The sequence below is a fragment of the Myotis brandtii genome, unplaced genomic scaffold (assembly GCF_000412655.1).
Source record: "Myotis brandtii unplaced genomic scaffold, ASM41265v1 scaffold353, whole genome shotgun sequence".
Lineage (NCBI taxonomy): Eukaryota > Metazoa > Chordata > Mammalia > Chiroptera > Vespertilionidae > Myotis > Myotis brandtii.
The window spans coordinates 1,221,128-1,236,896 of record NW_005363578.1 but is presented as its reverse complement, the minus strand read 5'-3'; the positions used below and the strand labels follow the sequence as shown (position 1 = coordinate 1,236,896).

The 15,769-nt window shown below is 34.4% G+C and overlaps 1 protein-coding gene across 1 annotated transcript in view; it reads right to left on the bottom strand.

The window, feature by feature from the left end:
* Positions 1 to 15,769, bottom strand: part of KLHL1 (kelch-like family member 1) — a 378,971-nt gene that overhangs the window by 6,660 nt on the left and 356,542 nt on the right. The window contains exons 9-10 of the mRNA XM_005871702.2: positions 14,668 to 14,880; positions 1,824 to 1,995 (exon numbers count right to left, since the gene is read on the bottom strand). Coding sequence (XP_005871764.1) covers positions 1,824 to 1,995; positions 14,668 to 14,880 — 385 coding nt within the window. The remainder of the gene's footprint in view (positions 1 to 1,823; positions 1,996 to 14,667; positions 14,881 to 15,769) is intronic.

Sequence of the window (15,769 nt, the reverse complement as noted above, 5' to 3'; positions counted from 1 at the left end):
TAAATAAATAAATAAATAAATAAATAAATAAATGTATACCATTGAACTGGTACATTTCCTTAGCAAATCAACAATCATGAATTCATGCAATATTCCCTGGGTAAACACTAGGATCTCTGAAAGATAAGAATTTAAAGTATATCCTCTAATATTTTAGTGCAATAATGATTAACATTTCAATATTTTCTTCTTTTTGGAGAAGGAATGCTTCTTCTCTCACAAATTAAAGTCAAATTTACAAAAATCATGGTACCTATTTCTTCAAATACTTCCCCTTCTTTCCTTCATTCTAACTTCTTTCTTCCTCCTTAGTGAATTTCATCTATCCTCATTGGAATCAAAGAGTTTTCTCATAGAGAGGAGTAAGATTCATAGCCAGGTACCTTAGCCTGTTTGCTATGAATTTGGGTTTGTACTTAAATGCAGCCTATCTAAATACTGTGTGTGAAAATATTTCTAAACTGGGAAAATCAAGGGAGTGATATATCTTTAAAAGTAGATATTTTTAAAAGAAATTTACTTCAAGCATTATTCAAGTTTTTCAGATAAATTTCAGTCAATTTCTGTGACCAAAAAATAAAATGTTTCACCCAGAAAGATGAGAGATGAAGTTATTGTTCTGCTTCAACTAAATAAGGCTTTGGAATTTCACCTCACCCATTAATGGAAAAGGTTTGTTTGTTTGTTCTTTAAAAGTAGATATTTTTAAAAGAAATTTACTTCAAGCATTATTCAAGTTTTTCAGATAAATTTCAGTCAATTTCTGTGACCAAAAAATAAAATGTTTCACCCAGAAAGATGAGAGATGAAGTTATTGTTCTGCTTCAACTAAATAAGGCTTTGGAATTTCACCTCACCCATCAATGGAAAAGGTTTGTTTGTTTGTTTGTACAGTATTTTGCTTTTAGATTTCTGATAAAGGAGTGAGATAATAGAGATATTGGAAAAGAAATAAGGGGAAGAAAGGAGAAATTGAATATGAGGACACCAGTCTGAGAATATTATATCCATTTTCACCATTACAAGCAATGACATAGTAGTTATAAAGCACAAGGTATTTTTTACTATAATTAAGTTGCTCTAGTCTCATTTCCCCCCAACACTCATACACACCAGCACACATTCTTTAGCTATATTACTAAAATGGGAGCTGAGTCTCTAACTACAGTGTATATTCAAGGATAACCCCTCACCTAAGATCAGCCAACTATTTCACTTCATCTTTCGGGCCAAAATGATTATCCAGGGATGAATGTTTTATACATGACAGACCATTCAGAGCCCTTTGCTGTTTGTTTTTTATCAATCAAATCGTTCTTTTATTTTATCTTTTATGGCTGAATATTGCTACTTGGAGTTTCCACCCATGGAAAATGTCTCTGCAACAGGTAACAATAGACCTAACATAGTCAAACAGAAATGGGAGGCAGAAAGTTTATTTCTGTAGGCTTCCACCCTCTTTATAACAGCTATCTCTAAAATCAAACCTTCTGAAGTTAGGGTTTTGTGGATCAATATATTCTACATGTATTTTTGCTTTAGCTAATTATCATTCAGTTCCTATAATTATTTATAATAAAGTGGAAACATGAATGTCACTTTTTAATATAAATTTTATTAAAGTATAGAGTACATTAGAGAAAAATGCACAACAACATGTAATTTAATGAACTTTTACAAAATGAACACAATAGATTAAATCAATCACTTTGGGTTCAGAGTAATTCGAGTAGGTAGATTACTGTATGTATCCTTCTCCCCCAAAGAAAGTAAATGAAATTCATTCTTATATTTGAAGTAAAGTATGCTGGCAACAACCTTACCTGAGTCCACTCATTAGTTTGTGGATCATAGGATTCCATGGTGTTGAGGTATGTCTGCCCATCGTAGCCACCAACAGCATATAATCTGTCACCAAGGAGACAAACTCCAACAGCATCTCTGGGCATACTCAAAGGAGCCACGGTGGTCCATGTGTCTGTTTTGGGATCATATCTAAAATGTAAAGATAATAGGACATATTCTAACATATTCAACTTTTACTATATGGATGATGCCCACACAAAAGAAAGCCATGAAAAAGAAAATTGTGATTTTGTTTTTTTCCTAAAAGCTAATTTTTTTGAGCAGGTGTTCAAGAGCTAATATCCACAATGTCTGGCTCTCTAAACTTTAAGGTATTTAAAACATATACCTAGACTCTTATTTATATAGCTGCACAGTCACCTAACAAAATGAGTATGAAAATAGTTTATTTTCTTGAGGAAGTCGGATATGCAAATAACTATTTACCACAGCATAAGCAAAGTGTTATGGTAAAGAAACAGAAGTAATTGTTAAAAATCTGAGAGAAGTATGCAATACTTCACTATTAAAGTATCCATTAAATCAGGTCTGAAAGTCTAGCCTAAGTTTGCTATATATGAAAATTTGTGTAAAAGTACTGACGTGTTAATAAAAATGCATAAACAGCTTCCAGGAAAGTGGGTGTGCAGTATGGCTAAGCTTATGAATGTATGAAAGAGTAGAGTGCCAAAAAAGGTGCGTGTTTTTTTTTTTTTAATATGTTTTTATTGATTTGAGAGAGGGGGTAAAGGGGTTAAAGAAAGAGAGGGAGAGACAGCAATGTGAAAGAAACATGATCAGCTGCCCCCTGCACAGCCCTTACTAGTGATCCAGCACACAACCTGGGCATGTGCCCTGACCAGGAATCTAACCAGTGACCTCTGGGTGCACAAGAGGATGCTCAACCAACTGAGCCACACCAACCAGGGCAAGGTGTTTTGTGATCAACTTATGGATGTTTGATTCCCAGAGTAAGAAGGTGTTTTGTGTTTTCTCAATAGGAAAATAGGGAGCCTTTGAAACTTGGGAAAATAATTACAGCATGAACAGAACTATATTTTAGTGACATAACTCAGGATTTTCCATAAGGGAGACATTGGTAAATCAAAAGAATGAAATAGGGAATATAAATTATTATTGCTTAATTTAAACCAAAATTAATCTAATTTTCAGAAAGTTTGATTACCATACAGTAAATACAGATATTTTATATTTTAGGGTAACAAAAATCTGAAGAATGCTTTAGTTAATGAGCTTTACTTCAGCAAAAATAAAATGAATTCTTAAACCACCTCTTTGCCTTTAATTTGCCACTATAGGTTCAGATACAGGAACAAGAAAGCTAGTAAGAAGAGCTGGGTGGAGGTGGGCAAATAGGGGGAAAATGGCAACATCTGTAATAATATCTTTAAGGACAGCAAATAGGCCTTTCTCTTTCATTGCTGTGGCCTTGCACAACTTATGAGAAGCACCTGGTAATTAAACTCCAAGATTGTTGACTCCTCTGTTCAAACTAAAGGATAAAATAAGCTACTCTCAAGGCTACATTCTTCCATCCAACTCCTCCCTGCTGTTTTAACAGCTTCAGAATAATTTGCTCCTCATCCTCTCCTTCCTTTCCCTCTCCCCTTCAAACAGATTTCCCTTTTGAACTCTATAACTTTTGGTCTAAGCTTGTTTTACAGGTTTGGAAAAAATACTGATAAGACACCTCCTTAGAATATCTGCTGGGCTGTCTCCTGGAAAATAAACAAACTGTAACTTTCCAAGACAACCCTTCTGGTGTCTGCTCAACTTCAACACCATTCCCCTCCCTTCCTTGTTGCTTAGCAACTACTGAACAATGCAAACTCCCTTTGTTCTCTGCCCTGTATTGACTAGCAATACTTGGCCCTTTACTCCCTTGGAAAAGAAAATAAATTTCCTCTCTGCATCTTTTCTCTTAATTGTGAATTCTTTCACAGCCCATGTCACTGAGCAAGCCTTAACAGTATTAGCAATAAGATAAGGGGTGGGGACTGAATGAAAATTTTTTTTTGTTTTTGTTTACAAACACAGCAAATATACTCTGTCTTTCTGCTTCAATCTTGTTTTTCACTAATTGAAACTTTCAACCCACAAACTCTTTTTTAAGAATATATTTTATTGATTTTTCACAGAGAGGAAGGGAGAGGGATAGAGAGTTAGAAACACCCATGAGAGAGAAACATTGATCAGCTGCCTCCTGCACACCCCCTACTGGGGATGTGCCAGCAACCAAGGTACATGCCCTTGACCGGAATCGAACCTGGGACTCTTTAGTCTATAGGCCTACACTCTAGCCACTGAGCCAAACTGGTCAGGGCATCAACCCACAAATGCTTAAAACAAAGAAACAAACACAAAAAACAGGCCAAAAAAACTCACCTATAGTTTATTAGAAATAAAGAAGGTTGTTATAACAAATGATTGGAAGGACCCCAAGGATCTGTAATTTATATTTTATAGAGTATATTCATGTTACTCAAGATATTACATGCAATTACACTCCTTGGTTGAAGAAGTTGGGACAGCCTATAAAATGAGAGACTGGTTGAATGCTTGCAAAACCAGGACCACTTTAAAGCACAAGTTGTCTAGCAAATAAAAATGCAATTTTACATGCAGCAATTAATAAATGCAACCATCACAAAGAGACACAGACATATATAGATACACAAACACAGACACAATCTATGCCATCATAACCTTCTTTACAATATTTAAATTTATATCATGAATATTTTGACATTTATAAATATATTTTTAATGAGGACCAAAAATAAGTAGACAGAGAAGAAAAGACACCACAAGGAGTCAAATAGTACAATCTATAGAATAAATATACACAGGATAACTGAGTTTTTCAATTAAAAAAAACAACAGTAATAATAAATAAATAAGAAGTAACTGTGAATAAATTAAATGTGATTTAAAAACATAAAATGAGTGGGCCTTATTTGGATCTCAATTTAAACAGACCAACTATTAAAAGATGTTTGAGACATTTTGGAAATTTTAATTTTGGGCATCAGAGTTTAATAAGACATTATTGAAGTTTCTATTAGTTGTGATAATGACATTGTGATTATGTTGAAATATAAAGCTCTAATTATTTTATTCGCTTGTTTCTGGGGTGAAATCAGAAATATATTCAGCAAAAACGACATCTTAAAGAATTTATTTAAAATAACACCAATGAAAAAGGAAAGGACAGTGAAGGTGAATGAATAAAACACGAATGACAGATTGGTGGTGGTTGTTGAAACTGGGTAATGAGTATAGGGGAATATATTGCATTGTTTACTTTTTGTTTGTCAGGAAATTATTGTTGTAGATATAACTTTAAAAGGAAGAATGTATAATATACTTTAATTTCAGTGAACAGTGAACATTCTTTTATTTTATTCATTCTTCAATAGAATCCAATCTGGCTTTTGTCACTATCAATTCACTTAGACTGCTTTTTCTGAAGTCATATTTTAGTCTTCAATTAATTTTTATTCAGCACTATAGAATTCTTTCCAGCAGCTTGTCTACAAAGCAGACTTCATTTATCACTTTGCAAAAAAGCAGAAGAACTGAGAAAACAGCTAATAGTAATACACTAAGCAATAATAAATGAATTTCTGAAAGCTTATGAATCTTCAAGTGAAATTCAAATATCAAAAAAAATCTCAACTACTCATATTCCAGGATAAAATAAGAACACACTAGGGTGTTCGATACACTTTAAAGATAATATCCTACGTTTAGAAATAGATATCATTTCTTTTATATTTTACAAACATTCCTGAAGAGAATTTTAAAAATCTAGTGCTTTCTTTTATAAAATCTAAATCTTTGAATTAGATGTACCTCTCATTAGTGGTAAATAATATACTTTACATGTGTAAAACAATCTTTTATAATTAATAACTGGCAATGTTGATTATATTTAAATTTATATATTGTTAGAAACAAACAAACAAAAACAAAACAAAAACCAAGTACAACCTTCTCTCCTCCCAAACAAATGCTCTTTCCCTGATATTTAAAAAGTAATCCCATAAATTCAAAATTATCTGCTAATAATTATACTTTTTTTCACATTAATAACTTTAAATTGATTTTCCTGTATTCAGAGTTTTATAAATTCACCTCTCAGCCTGGAGATATACAAGATTGCTACCCCAAAAATGAAACAAATATTTGTTTGTTTGTTTGTTTGTTTGTTTTAGCTTAGGGAAGGATTCACAGATGTATAAGCATTTTTCAAACAATTACTAATAGTGAACTCTGTCACTGTCATTTCTGGTTTTTGACAAGATTTAGTTCTAAGCATTTAGGGAAGTGGGTCTCTGGTTTCCTGTTCATTAAAAAGAAAAAGGAAAGGCAGGGGCTGCCTTTTATATTTAGGCTCTCTTCCTTTCCTATGTTTCACCTTGGCCTTCATGGTCAGAGTATGAGCTCTGCATCAGGAACTCTATTAAAGTTTATAGCCCTCAAGCAAGAGAAGCACTGTATATATACACTGTGGCTAAAATTGGCTGCAAAGTGAACACTTGCTGAAGGCATACAGCAGTTAGAGAACAAAAGTTAGTTTCTCATTGAAAATCACTATTGAAGTTTTTCAGGTACCTTTCATTTTCAAACAAGGTCATTTCTAAAATTTAAGGATAAGAATCAATCTTAAAATATTTAAAGGGGAATTGTTTTAAATATAAAAGCATTATCTTGATAGCAAATATAATTGAAAATATCCATTTTTCTAAATTTATACAGCAAATTTCAGCTAGAAAGCAAATTAACAACATAGAAATGGCTTGTAGCCAGGTAGGTTTTCCTATTAAACAAAAACAAGTAAGGAAGCAAAGAAAAAGTAAAAGAGAAATAAAATAACTGAAAGAGCAGTCTTTAGATTTCTAGTAAAATAATTATGCAATCTATATTTGAATTGATTTTAATAAATTATTTGTGAATTACGAGTGAAAATAAAATAATTTATTTTTCCTGTAAACTGACATCATAATAGGTATCATGAGATTATCAAAGTGACTTTATAATTATTCTTGATATCTATTTCTTCTTTAAAGTTTTCTTGGGACTTAGGACTCTTTATTTTTATTTAAATCATAGGATCACATTTTCAATGTATATACCCACAATCACAATCCACAAGTGTTTATAATTTAATAAGGACTGCATTATACCTATAGTCAATTTAGAGTAGAATTCACCTTCTTATAATTTTCAATCTTCTAATCCATAAGAATGGCATTCCCTTCCATTTATTTAAACTTTTTAAGCTTTCCTCAATAATGTTTTATTTTCTCTTTAGTATTTATTGCTAGATATTTTAAACTTATTTCAATGGTAATTTTATACATTAATTTTGTTATTTATTGCTTACATGTAGAAATACACTTAATTTTATATATTGACTGAGTATATAGCAACCTTATTAATTCACTCATTAACTCAAATAGTTTCTGCTTAGATTTTGTTTAGATTATCATTAGATATTTATCATCTAAGCCTGAATATTGACAGTTTTGTTCATTCCTTTGCAAGTGTTATTTTCTTTCCCTTTATTGCCTTACCAATAGTTAATTACTCTACTAAACTGTTGAAGAGCAATTGTATTGACAGGAACTTTGTTCTCAATCTAATAAAAACTTCAAAATAAAAAAAATTATATATATAAAAAAATTATATTATATGTAAGCTTAATATGCAAAATGTGCCCTTGGGAGTACAACCAGGAGACCAGGAGTTCAATCGCTCACTATGACATGCGCTGACCACCAGGGGGCGGCGCGGAACGAAGGAAGGCCCCAGCTGGCAGCTGGCAGGCAGGGGAGGGAAGCCCTGATTGGCCCTGATTGCCGGTCCAGCCTAGGGACCCTACCCATGCACAAATTTCATGCACCAGGCCTCTAATATTTCAATATTTGACTATCAACTTGACTATCAATTTTTGTATTAATTTTACTTCCAAATTTGGTGAGAGTTTTTATTATAATGGGTATTTAGTTTTTTAATATATTTTTATTGATTTCAGACAGGAAGAGAGAGGGATAGAAACTCTGTCAGTGATAAAAGAGAATCATTTATTGACTTCCTCCTGGCCTCCTGCACACCCACACTGGGAATCGAGCCAGGAACCCCAGCATGTGCCCTGACCTAGAATAGAACTGTGACCTCCTGGTTCATCGATCAGCACTCAACCACTTAGCTATGATGGCCCGGCAATGGGTACTTCATTTTATCATTACTTTTGCACTTATTCATATGTTTATTACTATATTGAGTTATGCTGATTAACTTTTCTATTTGAATTAATCTTGTATTTGTAGAATAAACTCAAATTTATTGAGATATACTCCTTTTTATTTCTATCTAGGTTTGATTTGCTAATTTTTCTTTTGTATGTTTGCATCTATTCTCATGAGAGAGTTTAGTCAGCATTATTTTTTCTCTTGTTTCTTCTTATATAATATTTATAAAATTATATTTTTCTATAAATTTGTTCATTTCAGCTAACAATTCAAATAATGGTATAAACATATATAAATTCTCTCTTTATATAGTCTGCATAATATACGGTGAAGTTTGCTTTTTTATTTCTTTATAGTTACTTTTTATCTTTTTCTTGATAACCTTGTGAGTAGTTTATAAATTTTATAGCAAATATTCATAATAAACAACTCAGGCTTCTTTTAAATCCTCTCTATTGCATTTTTTCTATTTCATTGATATGTTATCATTATTATTTCACTCTTGTATTTGTTGTTTTATTTTTAGTGTAATTATAATTTCTTGAGATTGAAGCTAAAATTTTTGCTTTCAGATTTTTAATTTGTTAAATAAACGAACTTAAATCTATATATTTGTTTGTAAGAATTTTTAGCTACATTCCACAGAATTTGATATATCATATCTTCATTACTACACAATTAAAAATATTTCCTAGTTGGAGCCACGTACTATTTATAAGGGCATTGCCTAATTTCAAATTGTTGAGCATTTGAAAAAAAATGTATTTGTTATTTATTTCTAGGTCAATTCCCCTGTGATCAGAGAACATGCTCTGTGAAACTTCAAGCTTTTGAAATTTATTGAGGTTTATTTTATGGCCAGAAATTTTAAATTTTGGTAAATATATTATATGAACTACAATTACTTAGTGTTTTTTCCAAAAAACTATATGCAATAAACTAAAATGTGTAGAGAAAATTATTTCCATTTCAAACATATGATTATCTACCCTAAAAAATTAATTATTAGAATTATCTTAGAAGAGAGTTGCCTTGACAAAACATAAAGGCAAGGAAGTCTATCATTTTCTAAATAACTTGTTCAATGGACCCCACTTTTGCACCACTGCAGGTCTGCATGGCTCTTCTGCTTCTCTGGGCCTAGCTGGAGTGGTCTTAGAGATTGCTCACTCTGTGTTGTAGTCAGTAGACCATAGTGTCTTTCGGTGCTCCTATTTTCACCCACCTAGGGGCCTACAATGGCAGTGCCACCTGACAAAGTGGGATGGTGGCAAATCAGACCTGTGGGACTGGCTTAGCCAAGGCTGAGAATGGATTCAGGTTACATGACCTCTGTGTCTTCTCAGAAAAAAAGAGAGTTAAAGGAGATGAGCATTTTATATTATTTGCCAAGTGATTGACAAATATGGATGAATATCTGATTTCAGGATGAAAAATTACTTTTAAAATATACACATAATTGTAAATTGTTACTTTGTGGGCTCCTTCATAATGAAGCCGGACTCTTAGTGTCATGTATTTGAGAAGCTTCACTCCACCCTAAAGGTCACTGGCACGGGCCAATGCAATTCTATCAAGTGTGATGGAAGCAGAGGCTGATGAATCATTGCGTTGAACACCTGTCCTCTTTGAGATCCCTCTTCTTGAACTCCTTTACCTTGGAACCTCAGCCACCACTTGGTGGGATGTCCAAGCCACAAGGAGAGTCCAGGAAAAGAGAACCACAGTGCTCTGAAACCGTTGGCTAAGCTCTCAGATGACAGATAGCCCTAATGGCCAGCTCGCTGAGAGAACCATTTTGAATATTCCAGCCTTGTGGAGCCCCAGATAACTGCAGAATCAGGCAACATCATCTCAAGTAGAATAGACTAACTGAACCCAATCAACACAGAATCATGAGAGAAAATAGATGGTTATTTTAAGTCACTAAGATTTTGGAATTATTTGATAGAAATATATCATCCAAACAACAGTAAACAATTTCATGAAGAAATATATATTTACCTTAAAAGAAATGTAAAATATCTGAATATAAAGCAAATATTGGAAAACATTTGTGAAATATATGATATACATTTGGCTATAATATCTATATCTAAAATCCTATATTTGTACAGGATTACCTATATAATAAAGAGTATTATGCAAATTGACCTTCACTGCAACACATAAGATGGCCACCCCCATGTGCTCAAAGATGGCCTCCCCCATGTGGACACAAGATGACCAGCAGGGGAGGGCAGTTAGGGGTGACCAGGCCAGCAGAGAAGGGCAGTTGGGATGACCAGGCCTGCAGAGGAGGGCAGTTGGGGGCGACCATGCCTACAGGGGAGGACAGTGGGGGGAACCAGGCCTGCAGGAGAGGGAAGTTGAGGGGAACAAAGCCTGCAGGGGAAGACAGTTGGGGGAACCAGGCCTGCAGGGGAGGGCAGTTGGGGGCGACCAGGCCTACAGGGGAGGACAGTTGGGGGGAACCAGGCCTGCAGGGGAGTGCAGTTAGGGGGGACAAGGCTGGGAGAGGAAGGCAGTTAGGGGCAATCGGGCTGGAAGGAGAGTGGTTAGGGGGTGATCAGGCTGGCAGGCTGGTGAGCAGTTGGGAGCCAGCAGTCCTGGATTATGAAAGGGATGTCCGACTGCCCATTTGGGCCCAATCCTGGGCCTAAACGGGCAGTCGGACATTCCTCAGGGGGTCCTAGATTGGAGAGGGTGCAGGCTGGGCTGAGGGACCCCCCCCCCCCCCCCGTGCACAAATTTCATGCACCGGCCCTCTACTTTATAAAATAAATAGACAAAATAATTTTCTTGTATTGTTAGTCCAAACTATAGAAAAAAAAAAAGAAATGCTGAAATTCCTGGTAGGATTTAAAATCAGAAGGCCCAATTCATCGGACAATGCACATTAATCCACCCATTGATTTTTTCAGTCAATATGTTTAAGCATTTCTTATATGCTATCCTCCTGGGACATAGAGCCTAAAGGTACAATTGGAAAGAGACAAAGAAACAGACTGCAATTTGGCTAAAATTTAACCTTCACTAGAAGGCATATTTTAAAACAGCAAAAGAATCAAATATAGACATCAGTTTATGTAAATAAATAAATGTGGCAAAGTTGCTGATGAAATTGCTTTATTTTATCATCTTTATCCTGATTTTTCAAGTCATCTGCCACAACCACTGCCTAAGTTAAAAATATAAAAACTTTAAAAGTTGATAAGAATTCATAATTTAAATAGAAAGTAAATCCCTCCTATATTACCTCTCTTCATTTCTTAGATATGCTAAAATTCTTAAATTATGTTTGAACTAAAAACATAAAATGAGAAATTAAAAGAAATGAAATAATCCAAAATTTAATTCTTAACTTATATATTAATGTTTTGGTAATTTTTAAAATAATTACTTAATTAAATGAATAATGTATTTATCCCTGCATGCCTGAAAGACATTTTTAAGTTATTTCATTCTTAACAAAGATCTAAAGATGATAAAATGCTGTTCAATGTCTTGACAATAATATAGGGTGTCCCCAAAAATGTATAAACACTTTAACAGATGATAGCTATTAAATGAAAATAGAATGTATTTTAAATAAACACTGTCTTTATAATTATTCAAAGTACTAGAGGCCCAGTGCACCGGTGGGGTCCCTTGGCCTGGCCTATGGGGATTGGGCCGAAACCAGCTCTCTGACATTCCCTGATGGGTCCCGGATTGCGAGAGGGTGGTTCTCGGGTGACACACCCCGGAATCAGACTCCCTCCTCTCTGGTTCCAAGTGCATCACCCAAGAACTTCAGCTGCCAAGTCACCACAGCTTGGCAGTTCCTGCATTAAGTGTCTTCCCCAGGGTGGTCAGTGTGTGTCATAGCTACCTGTAGGAGCATCTGCCCCCTGGTGGTCATTACACGTCATAGCTATCTGTCGGACAGTCAGATGGTTGAACGGTTGCTTAGGCTTTCATATATATATATGTATATACATTTTTGGGGACACCCTGTATATTAAATGCTGTTATTTTAGATGACATTTTCTGATATGACTGGAGTAGATTTTAGTAGAGTTTGAATAAAAGTTTTATATTTATTGCAAGTAATATATCAAAATTCATACTTAGATTTTATTAGTGTTTAAATGATATAGTAACATAATTTTCAACTAATATACAAAAAGTTGCTTAATAATTTAGGCCACTTCAAAAAGTTTTGGCTATGGAATATATGCCTCAACTATATGTAAATCATTGATATGCAGCCATTGGTGGTGGAAATGGATATTTACATGCAAATAAAGAAATAAAAAATAAAAGTATATTTAACTATATGTCTTTCCATCAGTCCATCCAAACATCCAAACATCTATCCATCCTCCATTCTTCTATCTATCCAACCATCACTTTATCTATTTTCCCTATCTATCTATCTACTTATCTATCTAGTAATCTATATAAGCACTTATTTGCAGTATACCTTAAGATGCTTTTCCTTGTAAGTAATTTGAGGACTGTTGTTCTTACTGTCTGAATGATTTGATAAATTCTTTGTTGAATGATTACTCTGTGCCAAAGATTGTGCCAACTATAGGAATATGGGCATAGACAAGCTAATCTTGATCATTATCAGCACATAGAACCTAGTTTAGTGAAAAAATTCATGTAAAACAAATATTTTTTATTATAACACTAGAGGCCCGCTGCACAAAATTCATGCATTGGGGGGAGTGTCCCTCAGCCCAGTCTGCACTTTCTCCAATCTGGGACCCTTCTCAACTGCTCGCATGCCTACCTGCCTGATTGCCCCTAACCGCTTCTGCTTCTGCCTGCCAGTCTGATCACCCCCTAACCACCCCCCTGCCCGCCTGATCGATGCCTAACAGCTCTCCTGCTGGCCTGATTGCCCCCAACTGCCCTCTCCTGCAGGTCCGGTTGCTCCCAACTGCCTTCCCCTGAAGGCCTGGTCCCCCCCGCAACTGCCCTCCCCTGCCAGCCTGATTGCCCCCAACTGCCCTCCCCTGTCAGCCTGATCACCCACAACTGCCTTCCCCTGCCAGCCACCTTGTGTCCACATGGGGGTGCCATCTTGTGTGTTGGAGTGATGGTCAATTTGCATATTACCTCTTTATTATATAGGATTGATATTTGACACTAATGAAAACTCGTGTGCTTTCAGATCAAGTGTGCATTATGGAAAGATCCCTCTGGCTACTACACAAGAAAAGATTCTAAGAAGCAAGAGTGGGTATTACAAAGGTAGGCATAGTAGGTTCTTGTTGTCTTGACACCCCTCTCCTACCCGTTCTCATTACTGGGATGCAAATTTGAGGGTAAAGGTGGTCCTGATCTGTTATTAGCCAGCAGTAGACTGATGCCTTTCAGCATCTTTTCTGATCCATTGTCTGGTTTCTAGTTTTGTTTTTGATCTTAAAGAGTTCGAATTAGCTATTTCTTTGTCTCTTTCTTCCAATACATTTTAAGCTCTATGTAGCACAGTGAAAAATACACCTGAAATATATATTGAATAAGTAAATAGATGAATGTGATTTTTCTAATGGAGTGCACCTCTTGGGCCTAAATTTGCTAGAACTTACTGCATATTTTGGACATTGATTTTGTCCCCTAAGATGTTGTCCATGGGGTGAGGCTTGGCTACAGAATTAGTTTTCTCTGTTTCATCAACTATTCTAACGTTCCTATTCATGCTCAGTCTCTGTCTTGTTACCTTATTTGATTTGAAATGCCAGTGTTCTTTGTGTGTAAGGCAGCCTGACTCTTTAAATTGTTTTCATAAATATTACATAAATGTAGTTTAACACCACCATTATATAATACCTTTACATTTCCATAAGAATTATTGTCCTATAATAAAATTTGTCCATCTACATATCCACCCACCTATTTATGTTTAAAACAGCATTGTACACTACTTCTTGCTATTCCTAATGATTTATTTGCCTATAATTATAAACATTTTTACATCATATGTGCAAAATAATTTTACAGAAGTACCTTGATTTATTGATGATGTACATGTGAAATCATTAATACAGAATATATGTTGTAGAAAGTGCAAAAATGCTATTAATCTGCCACAGAGTATGAGCTTGAATAAGAATCAGGATAATGCCATGTGCTTCTGCATTACTTAAGCAGCTTATACCCACTGTACTCCTATAACTTAAAATAGCTATGCTTATTTAAATCTAATTTTGCACCATAAATGTATTCCTAGACTGAATTATTTATGTCTCTGTTCACAAACAGCATTTCAATACATTATACAGTAAAGTTAGAAGAGAATATTTGTATGAAATATCATTTCATTGGTAGCATTTATACAAGGTATTCACGGTAAAAGTAGGAGCCTCATCATATTAATTTTCTTTGTCATTTTCCCCAAGAATTTAGCAGTGGAAAATTAGAGATATTGAGAGAAGAAGCTCTAGGGGTGGAATTTACCTTTCCTAAATCTAGTTTTTGCAAGCCTTTGGTCTAGGCATCAGTATAATTTGCACTGCCTCTCACTTTAGCAGTGTCCTTGAGGTCTTACCTTTCTACGTAATCAAGTAGCCGGGAACAGTGATTTGAAGCAGGAGCATCATGACCTCCTACTGCATAAAGGAAACCATCACATGTGGCTACTCCAACACCCCCTCTTCTTTTACACATTGGAGCACACATGTTCCACTTATTTGTATGAGGATCATAATACTCCATTGAACTCAAACACGAACTTCCGTCACGGCCTCCAACTGAGTACAACCTAGAAAACACAATTGGAAAACCATGACTTAATACTATAGTATGGATGACAAAATGTAAAAAAAAAGAAATGTCATTTATAAATAAATTTAATCACAGTATGAGTCTTAAATATATTTGAAATACTCCTTCACATGGAAATTTTTGTTAGAGGTACTTTATAAATAACTGCATAAGCCTAGAGTTCCCATCATTCTTATATGCAGAATACCAGATGAAATTAAAACAACTATAATTTTCTAACCTCAGTTATTTCTGAGATGTTAGATAGATTTACACTGCTTATGCCATACTAATTCAGTATTTTAATATATCATTTTAATACATATTAAGGAATTATTTAAAATATAGAATAAGATATGTTTATCCCCAATTTTCCTTGAAAATTCTCATAATCAAAAGAAAACTGATTATCTTACTTGATGAGCAATTGATTTGCACTGGCAAATAAATCATGCCTACTTTTTGTGTTCTGTCCCTACTGTTTAGAACACTAACTAAATGGAATATCTAAGCAAGTATTGTCATAACATCAGCTTCCTTAATCAGTGCTTAACCTATAGCTAATGTGTTACATAGATAAGTCTTTACAGGAAAAAAGTGTGTAGTCATGTTAATCTGACTGAATATTGCTGAAATTTATTACTTAATACACTCATTTTTCTATAGTTATTTCATTAATGACAAGTATGCTACATACCTGGGAAAATAAGTGCTACAGCATAAATGATACTTAAATGATTAAAAATATACTATTTATGATAAAATAGATCTTTTCTATTTGGTCATCGCTATGAAAATTTCATCATAGTGAGGTACAGAGTTGCATTTATTTATTAATTCACTCAACACATATTTTTCAATGCCTAGGTTATGCCACACACATCATC